The 23,762-nt window shown below is 37.8% G+C and overlaps 1 protein-coding gene across 5 annotated transcripts in view; it reads left to right on the forward strand.

The window, feature by feature from the left end:
- Window positions 1-23,762, forward strand: part of LOC132116493 (PH and SEC7 domain-containing protein 3-like) — a 110,869-nt gene that overhangs the window by 70,328 nt on the left and 16,779 nt on the right. For 4 of the 5 annotated variants that reach the window (XM_059525374.1, XM_059525375.1, XM_059525376.1 and 1 more), the window contains 2 exons: window positions 419-508; window positions 23,081-23,124. In XM_059525374.1, coding sequence (XP_059381357.1) covers window positions 419-508; window positions 23,081-23,124 — 134 coding nt within the window. Of the gene's footprint in view, window positions 1-418; window positions 509-19,805; window positions 20,226-23,080; window positions 23,125-23,762 lie in introns of those variants that run through there. The other variant, XM_059525378.1, reaches the window with a different exon arrangement.

Here is a 23,762-nt window from a genome sequence, read left to right on the forward strand (position 1 = left end):
ATGTAGCGCTTCAAGATGTCTCATACAGTTATAGTAGTGTATCTCATATATTAACTGTGTTTTACATGGGATTTCCAGCAAAAACAATGACATAGTGATAATTCTGTGATATAAAATGACTCATACTGTGATTTAAGGTTTTGGCCTTGCCGCCCACCCCAGTGAATACTGTAGGGTTCCTTACTTTTAATAGCAGGCTCTATTCAGTTTGTCAATTTGATGAGAAAGCAGGACTGACTGATTTACAGCCATTGTAGGAGTGCATGCTGGGATGTCAGCATGAATTCATTAGAGATCCCCTCCTCCGCTGCTGTCAGTGGCGTCAGGTCGTGTTGGACTTGCAGGGGTAAATCAGGGTATGCCAGGTATGCCATCCTGTCCCATTAACAGCCCAATAAATGTTTCTCATGCCCCACAGAATATTGGGAAGAAGATGACGTGCCAGGAATTCATCAATAACCTGGACGGACTCGATGGAGGACAAGATTTCCCCCGGGAGCTGCTGAAGGTACGTCTCAAACAAATCTCTCAGCGTTCCTCTTTGAGATGATGTATGAAAGGATAACTTTTGTTGAAAACCAGCTAGACACAAAACATTTCAGAGTAGAAATCAGCTGCTCCAGGTCCTTTGAGTGTGGTGATATTCTATAACACACAATGCTGTGTACTTTCTCTTGTTTTCATAAGATCATCTGATCTTTACTAATCAATCACCGTCAACCTGATGTTTGTGCTCTTAATACAAGCTCAGGACAAAAGTGCTCTCGACTCGGCTTCATTAGTACTACAGACATGGATATTTGGAAGCCTGAACTAATGCACGTAGATCTCAGCAAGATTTTCTTCAAAATACTGCTCCACCATGACCAGAAATCTGAAATAAACATACAAAAAAAATATTTTGTGGCACTACTAAGACTGCAGAATGCAATGATGCATGATGTGTGGCTAAGAAGCATCTATATTCTCAATAAAACAGGACAGAAGCATGAGAGAAATTATTTGTTTCACAGCAAAGTTGTGTTACTGTCATAACTGAGTTAATTGTTTCATGCAAATATTCGGTTCTTCAGTTGTTTGTGTCGTAAGTGACGCTCGCAAAGATTTAAATGTATGCTTTTGCTGGTGCTAATCTAAAGCCTACAATGCATTCAAGATCTACAGTGTTTTTCAGTTCATTCAACACTTGAACACCAAAAAATATTTGTTTACCTGCCGGTCGGTTTGATCATTAACCATCATCAGAGAACTGTAAACATGCGAATGTGCTGTTAAATTATTAAAATATTACCTTTCAAAAATATTTCAATGTCAAATTGGTTTAGTTGACAAAATTCTTGGGGAATCTCTGCATTATGTGAACAAACATTAATAAACATGAAAACAGCAATGACATTACATGCCCCAAAGCCTTCCAGGTTTTACATTTGTTTGTCCAGCTCACTGTATATGATGATGACCTAGTGTTTCACAGATATCATCAGTAATTAGTAACTTGCATAATTATTTGCTTAATACATGGTCTCTGATTGCTTGAGGTCTTTCCCCTCACTTACAAAAACATGGTTTGTAAATTTATTACATGACGTGAATACAGTCAAAGCTAAATGGTATGACACATAGAAGGATTTTTAGAAAATTAAATTTAAAAGAGAGAAAAAAAATAGGCAGAATAAGTAAATTATGAATAATTATGAATAATTCATATGTAATTATGTACTCCTTAAAAAAGCAACTGTAATGTGATTGAGTATTTTAAAATGTCATATACTTTAATTACCAGTACTTAATTTTGGGAATTGAGATTACGTAATCCAGGTTACATGTAACTACCCAGCCCAGACCATCAGATCTGTGGCCCCCCTGCTAGACAATCTTGTCCCGCTGGCAGCCGAAATCAATCAGTGACAGGCCAAAACAGCCCCGTGTGGACTCAAAAGAGTGTGATCTGCCAAAATCAGCGGACATAGATAATTAAATACACCCCACCCCCCTACCAGCACTTCTTCCGGATAGTGCACAGTTACGTACAATTCACACACTAACAGGATGTGTATTGCATGCTTAATAACTTGGCAGTATCTTCAGAGAGCACTTTATAAGGCGTTATATAAAGCTGCACCAAAAGCAAGTGCCCTTGCCGAGCGTCTGTCATGACTGTCCTCTGCCAACTCCATGAGCTGGCTACTTTCATGAGCTTTTTATGGCCCGACTGATCCGTCTTAATGAGAGAACAGAAGAGTAGTGTGAACTGTGTTCTTCAGGTTCATTTTGCTGTCAAATATGTCTTTCTGATCACAAAATTGCCTTTAATGGATGCTGTTAACCTAGTCTAGGTTTAGTTAGTTGAAGCAGTTTGCATCTTTGACAGGCTTGCAAACAAGCAAACCAATCAGACAGCTTTATTAAGTTCTGAGACTGCAAGGACAGAATCATTTAAATTTGTTTCCAAGCTCATTTCAATGGCACATTTTGAGTAAATTGTAGTACAAGGTAAACTTTTCAGTTGTGTGAGTCATAATCTTGTTTTCTGCAGTGAAATCAGCCTGCCAAAACTCAGAATATATTGATGAATCATTTTGTCCTTTCAATTTTCTTGGTTTGGCATCTGAAGGAACTTGGTTTGGTATCTGAAGTTCAGCACCTTTGTATCAGAACTTAATGTTTTATGGTATTATTAGATCATAAGTTTTTTATTTATGGGGTTAATTACATATCAGTAAATGATGCAGACCATCTTTATTTATTTATAAACAAAACAGATGTAATGTTTATTAAAAGTAAGGTTTTATCACCCTGAGAAACACTGTGGCTTGTTAAGAGTGTCTTTTCAGAACGACTGTGGAGATGGACTCAAATAAACTTGAAAGCATCAGTGACTGTGAAAGACTGTGTCTCTGTTTGATTGGCAAACACCACAGTTTGTCAGATATCTCTTGCAATTTTAAACATTCTCTTTTGATACATCAAATATCTAATTTATTTGTCTACTCTAGTTACACGCTGTCATTTGGTGGCTGACTATTTTGCATTATTGAAATGTTCGCAAGTTTAATGTTAATGTGTATATCAGTGGTTCCCAACCTTTTTCACCTCGCGGCCCACACAACCAAACACAGATGTTTGCGCGACCCACTGCAAAAATATTAACAGACCCCACTATTATTAAGTTAATAATTTAGTACTCAGAAGCTAGATTGTTAACTGTTTTGGCACACACATATATGCTAAATGCATTCAGGATGAGTTTGAAACCTATTTCCAAAAGAAAACCAATTAGAGCTTTATCAAAAAGTTGTAACGTCTCTAGAACAGACATAAGTCAAAATAATCACTATAGTAAGGGTGTAACAAAATTTATAGACATATAAGAATAAGAATATACATTATACATGGTTCACACATACTTCGTTTGCAGTGTGTATACAGTATGTGTGAGCGGTGCAGAAGGAGCAGAGAGTTATTGTAACGCGAAAGCACATTAAAATAATGCACGAGCGCGAATCTCTCTGTTCGCACGCAGATTTCCTTTGCGCTGTCACAAAACCAGACATACTTGCTCAGATACATGCTGCTCTGCGCGGAGAGAGTGTGTGCACTTAAAACGTGTCTCCTCTCACTTAAACTGCATCCTGTGCACTTACAACTCTCTCTATGCTCATGCACTAGATATGAATTATTTTCGCACATTTTTATCTCTAGCCTTTTACCGCATGCAGTGTGAACGCTCTGATCTGTTAACATGGGCTCGGAAAAAAGGCAAATCACAGACAGTGTGTGAACCTGGAGTTAGGCATATGCTCAGTCTGTTCTGTTCTCGCACTAGGCGCAATGCATTCTGATTGGATCGGATAGCATACTGCGGGAGGTCAGGGCCACGGAAAATTGTGCTATAAAGCGATTTAGAAACCGCGCACGCTCAAATCGTTATTTTATGGCGATTTTGATTAATCACAGCCCTAGAATGGTCTGGAAATTAAAAAAAAATTTAATTATATTAAGCCTTAAAATTTTGTATAATTAAGGGCGTGGCCACTTTAGTGACAGGTGAATTGCCACTGCTGTCACAATCGGCGCATTAGTAGGGTGTGGTTTCTTCAACCAGCTCCACCCACGTCCCACCTCTACCCATTTTCGATTATCTAGGCTGGCAAAATGGCAACGGTCGGCTCCACCCACTTTGAGCTTTAAAAATGCTCTTCAGAAACCTACAGGTGACGTCACAGAAATTATTTCTATGTTTTTGCCCAGTCTGTAGTGCTAAGCTAAGACTAAACCCACACCAGCCAGATCTACCTAGCATCTGCCTTGCCAATATACAGTTTCTAATAATTAAGTTGGATAACCTGAAGACCTGGACCCTCACACAGAGATGACTTATGGACTGTAATGTCATGTTCTTCACTGAGGCCATGTCCACACATAAACAGGTATTTTTACAAACAGAGTTTTTCCTTCTGTTTTTAAAAAAATCTCTGTCCACATGAAAACGCTATGTGCAGAGCTCATAGTGCTATGAAGCACTGTCGGGAGCATGCCAAGCCAACAGGTGTCGAAATAATCTCAACCGTAAAGCCATGTTGGCTAATCAGAAGACTGAAAAAGTTTCCAGTAGGTGGAGATAACAGTGCATGCTCCGACGCACACCCTGTTTATTTTCTTTATTTTAAAAAAAGCAAAATGTTTTGTTGATATTGTGAATGCACTCAAATAAAAGTACACCCGTCACAGATTCAAATGATGTATTACACTTATGTGCATTATCAAAAATGATGGAGAATTTAAGTTATTTTCACTGTTATCAGGAAAAAATGCAAGCACTCCTGCCTTTGCCGACATCAGGAGGTTAAGTCAAGTCAAGTCTGCTTTATTGTCAATTCTTCCACATGTATAGCATATACATACACAGAATTATTTTTTTTTACTCTCAAACCATTGGTGCATTTAAATAAAATAAAAATAAAGTTAAATAAAGCAGCACAAGGGACATGGTGGGGGGGAGGGGTAAGAGGGCAGGGGGTTCAGAGTTCCGTGGTGCCTGGGTCAAAAGAAGGGAGTGGCAAGGTAGTGAGGGGGATCAGCTTCCTGACAGCCTGATGAATGAAGCTGTCCTTCAGTCTGTTGGTCCTGGCCTGGAGACTCTGCAGTCTCCTCCTTGATGGCAGCAGACTGAAGAACCTGTGTGATGGGTGAGTAGGATCACCTGCAATGCAGAGGGCTTTACGGGTGAGACACCAATGATCTTCTCAGCTGCTCTCACTATGCTTTGAAGTGACTTCCGGCAGGATGCATTGCAGGCACCATACCACACAGTGATGCAGCTCGTCAGAATGCTTTCGATGGTGCCTCTGTAGAAGGTGCACATGATGGGGGCCGGGGCTCTGGCTCTTCTCAGTTTGCGGAGGAAGTAAAGACGCTGCTGTGTTTAATTGGAGGTCCTCTGAGATGTGCACAGCCAGAAACTTGGTACTGCTTACTCTCTCCATATTTGCACCGTTGATGTTCAGAGGAACATGTTGAATGATCAAGAAGAATAGCGCAGTCTGGAACACTGTTGCTGAGCCATGTTTCTGTGAACACAAAAACACAACAGTCTCTAACAGTCTTCTGAGTTGAGCGTAGTAGTCGGATGTAGTCCAGTTTATTGTCCAAAGACCGTACGTTAGCCAGTACAATGGTGGGGATAGCTGGCTTGTGTGGGTTAGCCGTTAGCTTAGCCCGGATACCTCTGCACTTACCCCTCTTCTGCTTCCTCTCAAGCCTCTTGTGGTGCCTCCACTGTGGGCGAGATGCAGTAGTGGGGGTCGGTGATGGTGTAGGTCTCTGGAGCAGACAGAGATCCCGTTTAACTCTAAAAATGTGGTTCTGCCGACATCGAGCAGAAACTCACGAATGTGTGCTTAAAGACAGGTAGACGTGATGAAGACATACAAAAACACTGCGACTCACAAGACAAAAAACACATAAACACTGTTCTAGGAGGAGAGAGAGAAGCCGCTGTGTGTGGATGCGCCACCATCTTGGTATGTATCAGATAAGAAAGTTCACATGAGTCCCAGAATCCTTATGGATTCCTACTGGTGTACCACAAAAAACATACTCACAAACTGCATCTCAGAGTGGTAAAAAATGTACTCCACATCAGACCATTGAGAGCATTTATCACAAGCGCTGTCTTGGCAGGGCAATGAACTTCATCAAGGATGCCTCACATCCTAACCATGGACTGCTGTGTTTAACGTATTTGATGCACACTTTTGTAAGGAATCATTCAAAGTAATTTATTTACTATTCACTATCTTCTGTCAGACTCTCTGAGACATCATTGTCATAATGAGTTGTGTCTTGCTTCGGACTTGACTGACAGACTGGCATTCTGACATTCGCAAGTTTCATGCTTTCTTTCCTTACCTCAACCTTTTCCCTTCATGTTCCCCTTTATCTTGTTGTTTTACATATAAATCACAAGAAGTTTATATCAGTAGTCCCATATTATTAATTGTGAGCACACAGTCTGTTTACAGTGTCTATCATCATAACATGTTTACATCTACCAATTGTTATTTTGGATATTAGTGATGATAGATATCCCTTTTTTTTTTACATTTGATCCCCTGCCCGAGGAAGTGCCTGCATATCCCTGTTTACATTGGATTGATTTTAATAACGTTTTTTTTACTTAATTTGTGCCCAGCACAAGGAAAATAATAAGTATCTAATCAGGAATCGGTATCAGCAGATCAAATTAGATCGGATCGGCATCCCTCATATTTTTTACTTTTTTAACAGTCACATTCAGTTTAAAATGTGGTACTTACTCAGTATGTCATATTGGACGCACTGTAAATATTAGGTGGTGTTCACACTGCCAGTAGTCTGATTACAGCAGTGTAGTGGACCTGTCTTCCTCCGGGCTAAGTATGCAAGCTCAGTTATAAACCTCACCATGTAAGGATTGACTAGATATGGCTCAGATGTATGTATACTGAATGATGTCTAATAAAAGCAACTGTTCACCAGTTGACAGGGATTTACTGCAGTAACATTTGAATGTTCTGGTCCTGTCCTGGTGTACTGAAATCCCTTGAGATCTTTGGATTTGTTGAAGGTCTGGCCTTTAAAACAGAGACATGAGAGGCTGTACGCCTCCATGTAATCAGACACCAATCACTGCCGCCACACTTATGATGCTTCTATTCTTATCAGACCTATTTTTGCTGGACTCAGCACACATAATGCTGAAGGTGTTTGCCAAGCTTTTGACCTGTGATGAATTGAACAGAAACGTAAACCTTCATTTTCAACACTAGATCTATTTGTGTTGTCATTTTACACCTAGCAAGTTTTTTGCTTGTGAAATGTGCTTGTGCGTCTTTCTTTGTAATAAATGACACCTGTTTTGCTCAGATTGTCTTTATTGCTCTACTTAATTTGTCAGTTTAGTTGTCTTTCTGCATATCTTGTTGGAGAAGTTTTTAGAGGGGGAATTTGTGGCCTAATGGTTAGAGATTCTGACTTATCAAAAGGTTGCGAGTTTGAGTCTTGGGCAAGCAGGTATTGTAGGTGGGGGGAGTGAATGTACAACACTCTCTTTACCTTCAATACCAGCAAGGCACTGAACCCCCAACTGCTCCCCGGGCACAGCAGCATAAATGGCTGCCCACTGCTCCGGTGTCTGTTCACGGTGTGTGTGTGTTTATGCACTTTGGATGGGTTAAATGTAGAGCACGAATTCTGAGTATAGGTCATCATACTTGGCCGTATGTCACGTCACAGTCATTTACACATTCATTTGGATAGATCAGTAACTAATCTGAATGATTCTGATTGTTCTCCTGCTGGTCCAGAACTAAAAAAAAATAACAAATGTAATTAATAAATAAATAAAAGAATAAACATTTCAAGTGTTTAATTTAACAGAGGTGGTTTTCTTCATGGCAGGATGCTTGTGAAATGATTGTGTGATATCAGGTTTATAAACGCAGGCGATATGACGCAGCTCATCTGTCTGAAAATAAAGTGTTAAATCAAAGGTCAAAAGATTAATAACTGTATATTAGATGGAAAATCGCAGTTGCTATCTTTAGACAACTGCTGCTTTACACAAGCAGAGGACAGCTGATTTTTCAGTGGTACAGACCCCAGTGTAGTGATGCTTTTATTCTGTTTTGCAGGCTTTCCTTGGGTCCTTAAAATCTCTTTAGTTGTATCAAATTTAAAGCCATAAAGCCATAGTTTTTTTTTTAAAGTAACGACCAAGCGGCCAGCGGCAGACAGTAGTGAGCCTATGTTTGATCAATTTAGCCTTCTCAAATCATCACGACTAGCCTAAAATAAAATGTATAGATATAAAACAGTTCAAGCATATAACTGTTTAAATGTTAATCCTAGATAAATGTGCACTATATCCAGTAGTTTGTGTGGAGATGCTTTGCAGGACACGGAGGAGCCAGTGTGATCACTTGGATTTTTTTTCAGTGGATACGTCGTCATTTATGCAAATAAAAGTAAGAGTAATCATTCATAACTGTAAAGGGTCTACTTTTGTTTGTGTGTGCACTCACAATATCAACAAAACATTGTGCTTTTATAAAATAAAGAAAACAAACATGATGCGCTTTCTGCCATCTCGTCTTTAACAAGAACGCTTCACAAAAATGAACAGAAACTCAGCAAAACATGCCTCACAGACATGATAATATATATATAATATATATTCACATTTATGGTAATTACTTTTGCTGGTGCTTTGAGGCAAGCTTAAGCCTATTGCGTGTATTTGAACGCAGAACTGTTCAGATGCGCTGACAGCATGCACCAAATCTGTCGAGCCACTCTTGACAGTCGCAGTAGCACTGTCTCGTGTTGTTTCCACCAGCACTGCATTTTTCCATTACTAAATGATGTATGTCTAAAATATAAAAATAAGGACAAGCCTAAAACAGGCCCGAGGCCCGGCCAAAGTCTGAGCTAAAAAGGTGAAAATTGGCCTGAAGCCCGGCCCGAGGGGCGTAAAGCTGAAATGCAGGGCTCTAATCAGGCTTGATTCCTTCTTCTTTCGAAAGTTGCCATAGAATATATGACTATATTCGCTACGAGCACTCCCTCTGAGAGTGTATTCAGTGCGGCTGGCAACATTGTCACTCTGTTAAGATCTTTGCTGAAACCAGACAAAGTGAACATGTTGGTTTCCTGGAAAGAAACTTCAAGACCGAAAAATAAAGCAGCAGGACTCACTTAAGTGGCCCAGTAGTTTAACAGTGATGTTCCTGACGTTCTCTTATGTTGCACTTTGAAAAACCCCGAATCAGAAAAACAGCATCTTTTATGTTCCATTTAAAAATGTTTTATAAAAAAATAAAAAGATTTGTATAGATTGCAATGCTCTGGTAAACCATTATAGAGTAGCTATTGCTATAGAGTTAGAACCAGTGAATGTGTTTCACAGGTTTCAGTGCGCCAAATGAGACGCTGTAGAAACCAAATATTTTAATGGTTGCGGCTGAAATAGCTCAAATCGAGAACCAATGCAAATGCAATGACATGTGAATAAAATGTCATCATGTATTAAAGAAAAGTGGCTTGATTAAGTACTGGAAATATCGGATGATGGGCACAGAATGGTAAAAAAATTCAGAGACATTTACAGTCACACAGGTGTATTGTGCAAACTGTGCTTCATAGGGATGTTTAGAAGAATACGTTCACTTTTTAAAAATATATATATATTTACCTTAAAGATCTCAGTTTAAATGCTTCAGTTTGTTTTGATATTATATCATGTTAGACCTATATTATAAACCTAATAAATAATTTACCTTGTTTTGTAATGATTTTTAAAAATGTTAATGTCTCTTATGCTCATCAAGGATATATTTATTAGATCGAAAAAATTTCTAATATTGTTTTCAGTCTTCAGTGTCATATTATCCTTCAGAAATCATTCTAATAAACTGATTTGTTATCAGTGTTGAAACTGTGATGCTGCTTAGTATTTTATTATATTTATTTATTTATTAAATTTTTTTTGGAACCTGTGATACTTTTTTTATTTATTCTTTGATTAATAAAATGTGTAAAATAACATCATTTATTCAAAATAGAAATCCTTTCAAAAAAGATAAGTCTTTTCTATTATTTTTGATCCTTTTAACAAATTCTTGCTGAATTATAGTATTCATTACTTTTTTTAAGCAAAGAAATTACTGATCACAAACTTTTGAATAGTAGTGCATATTGTTACACAAAATGTATATTTTAAATAAACTGTTCTTTTTAACTTTTTTTATCAAAGTAATGATGCTGAAAATCGCTTTGCTTCATAGAAATAAATTACATTTTAAAGTATATTAAAATAGAAAACTTTTATTTTAAATTGCAATAATATTTCACAATATTATTTTTTAAAATAATATTCAGTATTTTTATCAAAAAGATACAGCATTGATGAGCATAAGAAACTTCTTTCATAAGCATTATTGATCCCAAACTTTTGAATCTTAGTGTATTATACTGTAAAAAATAAATATAAAAAAATTCAGTTAACCTAAAATTTACATAATTTAGCCACGGGTCAAATTAAATACAAATAGCACATTGAAGTTAAAAGTTACACACTTTTTACAAAGAATATTTTTCTCAGGTGGCCACAATGTCCACTGCAATAAAGAAAAGTTTTGCTCAGCAAGACAAAAACATTACAGGGAACATTGCTTATGTGGTCATGTAAACTCATATGAACACAGCATTCACATCTTAAGCAGTTTACTCACATTTTTAACTGACTTTCTGGTGCACATACTGTAAACGTGCTGACTGTCTCTGATCAAGGTGTCTTCAGAAGGACTGACGCTTTGCTTAACCTGCTGAATGTTTTATTTCTGAGAAATCGAAATGCTTCGCTAGCTGTGCAACCCAACTGTAGAGAAGAATATTACTAAAATATTGATATTGCTGTTAATGAAATGAATTGATGGAATAATGTCTACCCATCCCTTGGTCCACAGGGAAAACTCACGTTACTTACATCTTAATCTGTGTCATAACCAATCCAATGAATCGCGCATTAAACCACATAATTGAAGAGTTTTTTTATTCCTAAAAATGTTCAGAAATTGAAGTCATCAGATGTTTTGGGTTCACAGAGGGAGACAACACAGCATTTAACAGATGCTTTTAGCCAAAGCTACTATTCAAAAGTTTGGGCTCAGCAATTAGGCAAATCAGCATATCAGAATGATTTCTGCATGATAGTGTGACACTAAAGTAACATCTGCTAATAATAACTTTGCCACCAATACATTGCATTTTATAACATAGACAATAGAAAACAACTGTAATAGTATTTCAATATATTACAGTTTTGACTGTATTTTTGATCAAATAAATGCAGCTTTGGTAAATGTGAGACTGGACGGTTGTATAAACAAGCTATACTTTATACTTTTTTTTCAGTTCATGCATTTCATTGGATTCATATTTAATAGTTTGAGCTGCAGAAAGACCTTGTGTATTCCTTGTGAAAACTGACAGCAGCCGTGACATCCACAAATCTGCACTGGTTTATTATGTATTTAGTGTGTGCTGTGAAATGAAGGCATCATACAGCGCTATACGGCATGTACCCACTATACTGGAGGTTTATTCTGAGCAGCAGTGAACTGACCTGACTGCTTCCAGCATTTTATCCTACACATGCATTTTCACGCCATTTCAAGGCTGCGCATAGAAACTGCGTGTAGATTATACACACTCACATTCTCTCCTGTACATTTTTAAGAAGCATTGTGTTATTCATATGAATGTAATGACTTTCAGCTGCATGTAGCATGTATATGTTTGGCAACAGTAGCATGTTATGGCCTGATGTCTAATAAATCTAATTCTGATAGTGGCCAAAATATCATTCAGTGTGAATATTTCTCAGTGCATGAATTATCAAGTAGAATCAAAGATGTGAAATGCTTGTATGCTGCCCATGAACCTGAGCTGTGCTGCTTTAATGAAGGTTTAAAATAAGGTTTAATGGTCAGCAGGCAGATAAACAGACCCTATACAGATTTAATTCTGTTAGAGTACATCATCTGTAAAGTGCTTTTATTCAATATATCAGACACTTATAAATGCGTGATGAAAAGTGTCCACTGATGACAATTGTGCACATTAACCATTTTGTTACAGTCATAGTCAATAAGAATGTTTTTATGTTAAATTTAATTTAATGTCTTTCTAAAATTAAAATTGATTTTTTGTCAGTGGTTGGTCGATATATCACTATATATTGCCATATTTGCATTATTGGCTTTTTTTAATTAACGACATTGGCCAATACGTTTTTCTGTTTGGCCGATAAGTGTCAAACTTTTATTTTGATAGCTCTGTGACTGCCAGTATGTCTAATGAATTAGTAGAGCTCTTAAAAAAAGGTAATGGTATATGAAACAGAATTATAGCATTTGCAGAATTATAATGTTTATTATTAGTAATAGAAATGGAAATGCTATAATACCGTCTCATATACTGTTGGTATTCAGTAAATACGCATTTATGTCATTTAAATACATTTTTGAATACCTAAATTCATTTTAATATTTGTTAAATCCTCTGACGGTTTGTCTGAGCAGATCTGATCTTGACACACAGCACAAGCGACAAACTTTAATAACTTGATTTCAAACTGTTCTGCGTTATATCCAGGTGGCGTCACATCATATTAATGCCATATTCACTGTGTAAAATTAGGGTTACCTGAGAATATGACTCCCAGTGTTGGTTGCTGTGTTTACTTCATTTTTATTCACATTTTTAACAGTTTCTTTATTTGTTTACACAATCAAGATGTTTTTTAAAGTATAAAGCTGTTTTATTCGATACATGTTTTATCAAGTTCAAATATTTGTTTCATATTGATTGACTAATTAATTAATATAAATTCCATGTGTGATTTACTTTAGTATTGTGATAACATATAGGTCTATATTGGCTTTATATTAGCCATCAGCCACCCTGCTCTCAAAGCTCATTAGCCATTAAAATAAATCCATGTTTTCATGCATCATTTATCATAATACAGATCCAGAGATTGTTCACTTGTTGCTCGTGTTGTGTCTCTGTTTGGAACACAGCGTATATTTGTCTTCACTCTGACAGATATAAAATCATTCTACTCTGCAGTGTCCAATCACATCAGCTCTGTCTTCACTCACATTCACAGCAGATGCTGTATAACACCTCCACTCCCACATACATGTATAATATCATAACCTATACCTTAACCTGGAACTTAATATCATGCCTGTAGTCCCAAATTACATTTAAAAGAGTCTTTTTTATCTAGAATGTGAAACATGTTGTTTTTCTGTATGAGTTTTCTGTTCATTGTTGTCAGACTTTATTCCTGATGTGAAATGTTATTCAAACAATCTTATAAAGAGTTCCAGATTCAGAAAATTGCTGCCCCAGGACCAGCGTGTGAACTGTCATCATCGGCTCATCACTGCTCATTAGAAAGTTCATAAAACTCAACTTTGTTGCATTGCTAGAGGTCGTTGTTGCTAATGTCACCTCTAACTCTTGTGAAGCTCAATGACTTCCAGTCGCTTTGTCACTGTAGATCAGTTTCAACATGAACACACCTTAAAGGAATAGTTCACCCAAAAATCTAAATGATGTCATTAATGACTCACCCTCATGTCGTTCCAAACCCGTGAGACCTCCGTTCATCTTCTGAACACAGTTTAAGATATTTTAGATTTAGTCCGAGAGCTCTCAGTCCCTCCATTGAAGCTGTGTGTACGGTATACTGTCCATGTCTAGAAAGGTAAGAAAAACATCATCAAAGTAGTCCATGTGACATCAGAGGGTCAGTTAGAATTTTTTGAAGCATCGAAAATACATTTTGGTCCAAAAATAGCAAAAACGACGACTTTATTCAGCATTGTCTTCTCTTCCGTGTCTGTTGTGAGAGAGAGTTAAAAAACACTGAAGTTTAGTGATATCCGGTTTTGAACGAATCACTCGATGTAACCGGATCTTTTTGAACCAGTTCACCAAATAACTGAATCGTTTTATATATATTTAATATATACAGTATTGTATTACAATATATAAAAGCATTGTGCTATAACTCCCTCTCCTCTCCATTCTGAAAGCAACATTTATTATTTTCACCCTGCAAAATTATATATTTTTTCATTGTGATGTCAGGAGGTGGTGTTTCACATCAGAGCTGCTTCTGATTTCAGGTTCACATGTGATCCGCTGTGCCCCCCACATCAGATCATTTGATGTGTATTTGGGGATTTGGTAATATACTTGTGATTATTTAATTAGGTGTGATTGATCCTGATTTTTCACAGAAAACCTTTGAGAATGATGGGTCAAACAATTCACAGTCCTTTAACATACTTAAAGACAATTGTCAGTGTATTGCTACTTTGTTTCCAATTAGCTTCTGATTAATTTATTATTTAATACATTTTTGATTGTTTCAGTGTAACAGTTTGCCACTGTGCAAGGTGTGAAGCATTATTGTTATTTTTATTATTAATATTATTTAGCAATAAGGATGCTTCAAATGAGTAAGATTAGCTTCTTCCATTTTGTAAGAGTGACATCAGTGCTGTTGGCTGTAAAGCAGTGGATGCTGGTTGCTTGAGGAGCCACGGGCGCTCTCCAGCTCACTGTAGGGAACAGATGGGCCTGATGATGCATCGCCCATTGGCTCTCTCGTCACATAAAGGCATATTGTCTGGCAAGTGACCAGGCCGTCTTAAGCAACCTGATGACAAACCTGCTGAGAATAATATTAATAACACCTTCATCAGGTGTGTTTGAAACTGCTCTGTCTTTTGCTCTCTCTCTCTATATATATATACTAAATCTTAAGATAACTGATTGTCATAAAAGAAGCACATTGATGTGCAGTTATTTCAGCTGCTGTCCGTATTGTCATGGTCAAATAAACCTGCTCATATAAAGCAGCTGTATCACAGGAATCAGAAAGGTTCTTATGCTTGTGACCCATTTCAGTGAAATGCAGCTGAAGAAAGAGGCAGTAAAAAACATATTTGACTCTTTTCCTTTTACCTGGCACTGAGCTTGGTAAATATATTAGTGTTTTTGCTAAATTCCATATTTAAAATAACTTTGGAAATGTTACAATTTCAAACAGGAACATGTCATTTTAAATGTCAAGTTATTAAAAACTGCTGTTTGCTTACAGCAACACAAGAGGCTTGTATTGTATTTATTTAAATCTAGTTTATATGCCGAGAACTCTGAATCACGCCCCAGTCCAGTTCTCTTATCCAATTAAAAAAGGCAAGATACCACAAACTAAAATTCTTTTTAAAATATGATTTATAACAACAGATAATGCACAAAATTTACGAGCATGCATTCATTTATTTAAAATTTCGATGTAACATCAAGGTAGCTCCTCCCAACCTTACTGTACTCTAACAAAAGCAAAAACAGAATGCATTCTACAGAAGACTCTAGTTTAGGGGTGGCCAGCGTCAGTCCTGCAGAGTTCAGCTCCAAGCCGAATCAAACACACCTGGACAAGCTAATAATGGTCTATGGGTTACTAGAAACCAACACGCAGGTGAGTTTTTGTGAAGGTTGGAGCAAAACTCTACAGAACTGTGGCCCTCCAGGACCGATGTTGGCCACCCCTGCTCTACATCTTCAGTAAAGTTGCTGAGCGCATTAAAGATTTAACAGTCACAAAACAATGAAGAATACATTGTCCCTCTGTTCTACATGCAGCATGTAGAACAATTCAGCTGTACCTCTCTATCAGTGCCATGAAGTTCTTTTGTGCTCCTCAAAATTAATGTTATTGTTGGTTGAACTGCTAAACATCCATGAAATCCATGAAGAGTGTGCCTTGTTTTTTGTGGTAGAATTGACTCTGTTTCATGTGATTGATGAAATAAATGCACATGCTACTTGTTGGATTCAAAGCCATCAAATAAAGTTCAATACACAGTAATTCTGCAGAGTTATGATGGCATGTTTATCTCTACACATCCACAGCCCACCGGCTCCTCAGAGGAACTGGTGTAATGTTCTCAGAAGATGAGCCAGCCACCATATGCCACCTACTCTGGTGGGCATGAGTGGGTTTTGGCTGCTGTGCATAATATGAATGCAGACTTCAAATTTAACTGTTGAAAAGGGACTAATCTCTTCTTCCACTCTCAAAGAGAAAGTGCTGTTTTTGGCAACATGAAAGATCCAGTCTGTGGACATGCAGAATAAACCCATGATCTTCAGCCTGGCTGCAGCCCTACTCTCTATGCTGCTGTTACTGCAGCACCGTCAGTGGCTCTTCCATTCTTTGACCCTTGCTTACTGGAGCTTCTGTTCTTGACATTGGCTTATGCTACTCACTATCCTGCTCTACAAGTGCATACATAAAGCATTTCTTGTTCCTCCACCACACTGTTAAAGCAACAATCCGACATGAACTAGAATTTTGAGTCTCTCTGAGCCAACTTCTAACAGAAAACATTTCATCTACATGTAGAAGTCTTAAAAGAAAACCAGCAAAAGCAGTCTGTGTAATTGTATTGGTCAGAGGGTAGACAATGATGGAAATCGAAATTGCAACATTTTTGATGCTAGAATCCATACCTAACATTATGATTGGGGAAAAAATTCAATGTGACAGAACCAAAATTGTTCGGTGGTTTTGAAGCTCATCTTTTAGATAATTTGATGCTGACATAAATTTTCATTTAAAAAAATTGTAAAAGGTCCCTGGATGAGGTACTTTAGTTTGTATTTGCACCCCACGTTCACAATATGTGTCTGACAGCATATAGAGACTTGGTGCCATGAAACCATGCTTTTTTCCCTAGAAAGCATGTGAAAGTGAAAGTGACGTGACATTCAGCCAAGTATGGTGACCCATACTCAGAATTTGTGCTCTGCATTTAACCCATCCGATGTGCACACACACAGAGCAGTGAACACACACACACACACTGTGAACACACACCCAGAGCAGTGGGCAGCCATTTATGCTGTGGCACCCGGGGAGCAGTTGGGGGTTCGATGCCTTGCTCAAGGGCACCTAAGTCGTGGTATTGAAGGTGGAGAGAGAACTGTACATGCACTCCCCCCACCCACAATTCCTGCCGGCCCGGGACTCGAACTCACAACCTTTCGATTGGGAGTCCGACTCTCTAACCATTAGGCCATGACTTCCCCTATAGACTTTTTCCAAATCAACTTTTTCTTTCCTGCTTCATTCCAGTGTGATCCCGTTTCCCGCTGTAACTAGACAGTATGCAGATATGATGCTCTGTTGGAGCTCCAACAGACATTCAGAGAGGGGGAAAAACAAACATAATCATGAAACCTCTGCTTGAATCATCATTCATGAAGTCAAATAAAAAAAATAGTCTCACAGACTTTAGACTGTTGGCATGATGTCTGGTTTACATTTGAGCTTATCCTAGAACAGATCGTGAGAGCTGAACCACCAACAGTGATTTGCTTTCTTTATTGTGACTTCATGGGTAGGTCTTTGATAAAGAATGATAAGCTGCCATGGAAAACATGTATTCAGATAATGGCCCAGGAATTTTATTTTCTCCCCAAAAAATATAAAAAAATGTGTTTTCACTTCATGGTCAGAGATGCTTTATGCTGTATGCCAGCACGGTCTCATATATTGACGCTTGCTCAGGACACCATGGTGTTGCTTTTTGACGCTCAAGCTACCCTTTGTTTTCAGTTGTTTTTCTTAATTTAATGGTTTTCATGCATTTGTATTAAATATAAATAATTGTATATAAATGTATACTTTCATTGGAGCACGTAATCCCCCACCTACCCTAAACCTACACACTTCTGAACAATATAAAACACGAAACAGGCAAATAAAAGTACAGTCACAGGTATTTATTGAAAAATACAAGCAGTATAAAAGCATTACAAACATGTTGAGTTGCATTCCAAGTCTTCTGAAGCCATATGATACCTTTATGCAAAGAAGAGAGTAAAATATAAGGTTTTAATCACTTAAAATGATCCGTTGTGACTGTTTACATTGAAAAATCACACACCAACATATATGCAATAATGGCAATATTATTCCCCAATATATAATTTAATCATGATGATAAGCTTTTTGCATCGGCATATTGACGCTAAGGGTTTCTTATTTAAACCAATGGAGAACCCTGCACGTCAATAAATGACGCTAAAAGGGTCCCCTGTGCATCAAAAAGCGACACTTAAGTGTCCTGACCAAGTGTCAATATGTGATGAGGTGGAGTGAGACTGTGTTGTGTATGCATAGTATTGATGCATTTCACATCTAGAACTCTGAAATGAGAGATCAACAGAAAGTTGTGCAGAAACCTTTTCACACCTGTTAATTAGGAATGCAATATTAAAATTATGCGCAATAATTATTGTTATAAGCAATAACCAATAAATGGCAGATACTAGATTTATTTTCTATTTTGACACACTAACTCACTAAAAATACAATCAGTAGGGATGTCCCGAGCCGATCTCAAGAATCAACATATTTTTTTAACTGATCGGTATCGGTGGTATCGGCTCTCCTCTGCCGGATCCTTATTTTCTGTCAGCTGTCACGCTGGTGTCATGCAGTAGGTGCAGGTATGCACCTTTATGTGGCTTTGCCAACTGCCATTAAAAGGAAAAGAAGAAGCATAATGTGTGTGCGAATGTGAACCAGTGAGGACTGTTCTAGCATCTTACATGCACGTTCAAGCTTTGATGCGATTTGATTTGTAGTCTTGTAATGATTATTCAGTATTTTACTGCTTACTTTTATCTGCAGTCAGACTATCTGAGATTTAATGTCATAACGTGTTGCTGCAAGCTTTTTAACCATACCTCCACTTTTTTCCCTATATATATATATATATATATATATATATATATATATATATATATATATATATATATATATATATATATATATATATAAACTAATTTCAGCTGAGGATTATTGTGTTACCTATATATAGTGCATCCCTAAATCTCAGCATCCCATGAACCTCACACACTTTTCACACAAATTGTGTTCTTCTTCTGAAGTGTTCATTGAAGCAACCCTGTAGACAGATTAGAGCTCTTAAGCTTTAGCCACATTTTGAAACGGTCTATGAGTATGTTTCATGCTTGTCATCTGAAGTCACACATCTGAAACTTAAATGAATAAACCTGCCCGCTCATGATTTGTTTTATTTCAACCAGTCATGGTGTGTTTATAAAGCATTTGTATGCACTTTGAACACTGAATTATTGATTCCAGTTCAAATGATACTGAGGGGATGGATTTCTCACAGGAGATCTTTGAATTACTGCCTAGAGCCAGGAATGTTTGAAAGAATCTTCATCATTATTCTACAGCCGTTATTATCATAAACCACCTCAAGACAGCGAGAGTTGTGCATGAAAGCCTTATTGCGTTCAAAAGTAGAATATCATTTGGCAATTTCTCCAATAAGCTCCAATATTACCATGCATACTGTAGTCATGCCTCAGAGGCAGTGCTGCATTGTTGTTTGCTAAGGTGTGATTTGGAGAGCTCATCTACAGCTCGTGCAGGTAATATTCAGGTCTGTGCTCTGTGTGCAGACGTGAGTGAGTCCAGTGCCAAACTCACATGGGCTGTTTAAAATATAAATGAATCGATCTCAACATTGGCTCCCTTCAGAATGGGAGGAGCACCTCCTCTCCCCTTTTCTCTCTCTCTCTCTCTCTCTGTGTGTGTCTCTCCCAGACTCTACCCATCACTGACGTGTTGCTTTCAGGGAAACGCGCTCTGTGTCCAAACACTCCAGTGAGTGATGCAGGAGAGAGCAGCGCCGCTCATGTGTTGAATGCAGGGACATTTGTTTGCTGTTCTGCTTTGCTCGTCTGTCGTTTTCAGTGTTTTCCCTTTGTGTGGCTCACTGCCTCCTCACACATCCCTCCTAGCGAGACGTCCGTGGGTTCTGGATCAAGCTTGATCTCCTCTCTTGCACCGTGTGTGTGTGAAAGGGCTTTAATCAGAGGAGATGATCGGGGTAAACAGCGTTCAGGGGACGGGGAAGGTCCGCATGCGGGCAGGCGGCTCCGTCAAGTACGGCAGGGAGGAGCCGGTCAGGCGTCAGCCCCAGCACCGCTCCAAGTCTCTCAAAGTGTCCACTTCTGTTGAATTCAACACTGGACTGCCCAAAAAGGAGAAGGTAATGAGCCTGACATTTGCTGTGGTGTTTGTGTGCCTTGAATGGAGATGATTTCTTTGGCATTGTGGTGCTGTATTAACAATAATCTGTCGTTGTTGGACTCTGGGATTTTTGGATGTCATTGCTGACATGCTGCTGTTATCTTCATATAACCCTGTTTTTAAGTGCTCCTCTGGTGTTGTAACTGCAGCACTGGGTGCACATACAAAATGCTGCATTTCCCTCCGGAGGAGATGTGTCTGTGTCCTTACATTGGATTTATGTCTTTACCAGCAGTTTGCTTATTTAAGTGATGGATGGTTTGATGACGGCTTTTTTGTCGGTTGTGCCAGTTACTGAATGAAATGCATGCTGTTGTAAAGATCTGTTAGTGTGATGGCATTAACGTGTCACCTTGACCCGGGGTAACTGTGTCTGTCTGTTTTATTGGCCACTGTGCTTGATTTATGATTCACAGACATTGTTTATGCCAATGCTCCCCTCTCCGGTGTAACTTGCTCCCTCTTTCACACCCGTGTGTTTTCTGTAGTGCTGTAAACACATCGATCTAATGTCTGCTGTCCAGTGGACGGTATCCCGCTGCCATAGACACACATCTCATGTGAGAGGAACATACTGTATGAACCCTGAAACTTCTCACTTTGAGGCAACTAAAATGGGAAAATTACTACACACACATGCAGAAGACAGCAGTGGATGCTTGTGAAATGTTTTTCAGTTGCGATTCATTTGAAGGAAACTGATGATTTAGCTGGATTTAGAGGCTTAAGTGACATAAGTTAGACTATGCGCACATTGGAGTTTATGGCTATATGAGTCCATTTTTAACTGTACCATAACTGTAGGTTGTAGGTTGCTTTAACGACTTATTTGGATAATATATTTATATGTATAAATAAATTTCTAGAATGCAAACACAAATATAATATTATTCATTATATGTATTTAAGCAAGATATATAATAGATATATATTTTATATACATAATTTTGGCCTTTTTTGCCTTTATTCATATAGTATAGTAGAGTTGGCAGGAATCTCTGTGGGAGACAGTGAGAGGGCGATGACATAGGAATCAAACATGAACCGGTACTCAGACAAAGCACAATTATATGTTGGAGCACTGCCCACGAGGCTATTGACTCCAACAGATTATTTTTTTAGAACGCTTGGTTTACATCAAAACCTATTTTTACATATTATTTTTACATCACATCTGGACCATATTTTTTAAAGTTGAATTGAATTTCTATGTTACTAGCATCATTAAATAGAAAGACAAAATAATGTTTTCAGTTCTGTCAATGCTGTTATTCTGTATAATCTGTCATTCAAACAGATAGTTTTGCCTAAACTCACAGCATCGGGTCAGTAGTTGACATGTTGTGCCTCTTAATCAGCGTACTGGATCAGTGTTTTGAAAGCACCACATCGTTTACACTCTTCAGGAAATCAGTCTACTTATTTTTATAATTTTAAATATCAAATATAACTTTTGTATTCATGATTACTAATTACTATTTTGCCTATAGATTCTTATTTAAAATCCCTCACAGTACAGAATAAACTATCCTTTGACACTTAAAACATGTTACCAGGCTAAACTAGGCCACATGCCCATCACCTTTTGACAAACAGCAACAGAACAACACAGAGCAAATTCTAATAGATGCTAAAATTTTAGAGTTTTCATTTTATCCGATTACTTAGAAGTCTATCAAAAACTGTGGAATTTCAGGTTTCTTGGTTCCAATTTAAAAACCTCAGCAAAATCTAATACTATTGAACACACTCCATTTAAAAAGTGACCTAAAAATTATTACACATTTTATTAAAACAATGGAATGTTGCTTCAGGTGTTTGTTAGTGAAGTAAACTGCTTCAGATTTATCATGTAATGTAACATAATAGAGAACAAGGAAATACATTATATTTTCTGCAGAATGTTTTATGTTTCATGCCAGTTTATTGTTTGATTAATGTTAGAAGACACATCACAGATTTTGCCTGGCGATTTATGTTTATATAAGAAAAACATTTACGATCTGGTTTGGCACTGAAATCACGGCAAGATGATTTTGACCAAGAAGTGAACATTCGATCATTTATAGTGTACACAATCACATGTGCACTTAGACATACAGGGGTTGTACAGCATCCATCTGTCAATCAGAAAGCACATACTGTGATCATGACTTTTTCTCATATTTGTATTGACACAAATGAGTGTGTTACAGACCACAAGCATGCGTGCCGTGACCCATCGTGTGTCATGTAGCAGCTTCATGTAACATCAGCTGACGTGTGTTTAGTGTTATGAGACGGTGACTGTTATGAGATATCAGCCGTCAGTCACATTTGCATGTGGTCTGAAGAAATAACTGTGTCCTTATATTCATGCTAACAAATGAAATTTATGCAGCATTTTGATGTCTGGTTTGACCTTTCGCTCATACTCCACCCGGGAATCTTGCATAAATAGTGCAAATAAACTATGTGACATTTCCAATCACAATGAATTTTACTGATGGCACTGCATCAGAAAGCTTCATTAATCCAGAAGAGACAGCGTTTCATCATAACTCATGATTCTACGGTGTTTGACTTCATAATAACTCAGTGAGATGGATTATTAAATAAAAAAGCACACGCATCAATCTAGTACATTTTCCACAGTGATGAAATTACAGTTACATGGATCACACGTACCATGGGACAGACCTCACATTTGAAGAACGCTTATTTAAGGAGGTTAAATTAATAAATTGTACTTCAGGTGAATATGAATTCTATTAAACTGAATGCATACAATACTAAGCCTTTTTCTTTGTTCTGTTTCCCCCCCCCCCCATGCAGTCATTGTATAACTCCATCAAGAACGAGAAGCTGGAATGGGCAGTGTAAGTACTAACACACTCACCACCATCATTGCTGTTTTTAGAACTGAAATATAAAAAATAACCAGGAAATTCTAGAGAGAAAGCATGGAATTAGGATCAAGAAATCTTGATTCAAGTTGGTATTCCATTGAGCGCACGCAATATTCACTGCCCCAGAGATCATACACCACAACCTTTGTGAAGCATCATGTTTCCTTTCCATCTTTACAAGGGGTAAAAAAAATGATGCTTTTATTTTTATCTTCATCATCACTGGCTCTGGTTACCACCACACACAAATACACAATAAACACATGGTCCAATTAATGTCCAAGAAGTGTGTGTGATGGTGTGCCTTTGAGTCAAATGATTAGATTGGTGTCATTTGAGACATGAGCTGTAATCATGATTTTGAAAACATGACATTAGACTGACAGTGTGCTTCACTGATAACAGTCATAGAGGCAGACACCAGTTGTGCCAAATTACAGCAAGCCCTCGCCAATTCTCTGTACCAACCGCAGACCACAGCTCACTCCGCTTGACCCCAACCAAACCTCCTGAACCTTGAGCTTATCTCTCACTGTTACATGTAGGATACATTAGTTATTTGCAGATTAATTATAAATTAATATCATGTTTGAATATATTCTGTTGAT

Source organism: Carassius carassius, chromosome 35, assembly GCF_963082965.1.
Source record: "Carassius carassius chromosome 35, fCarCar2.1, whole genome shotgun sequence".
NCBI lineage: Eukaryota > Metazoa > Chordata > Actinopteri > Cypriniformes > Cyprinidae > Carassius > Carassius carassius.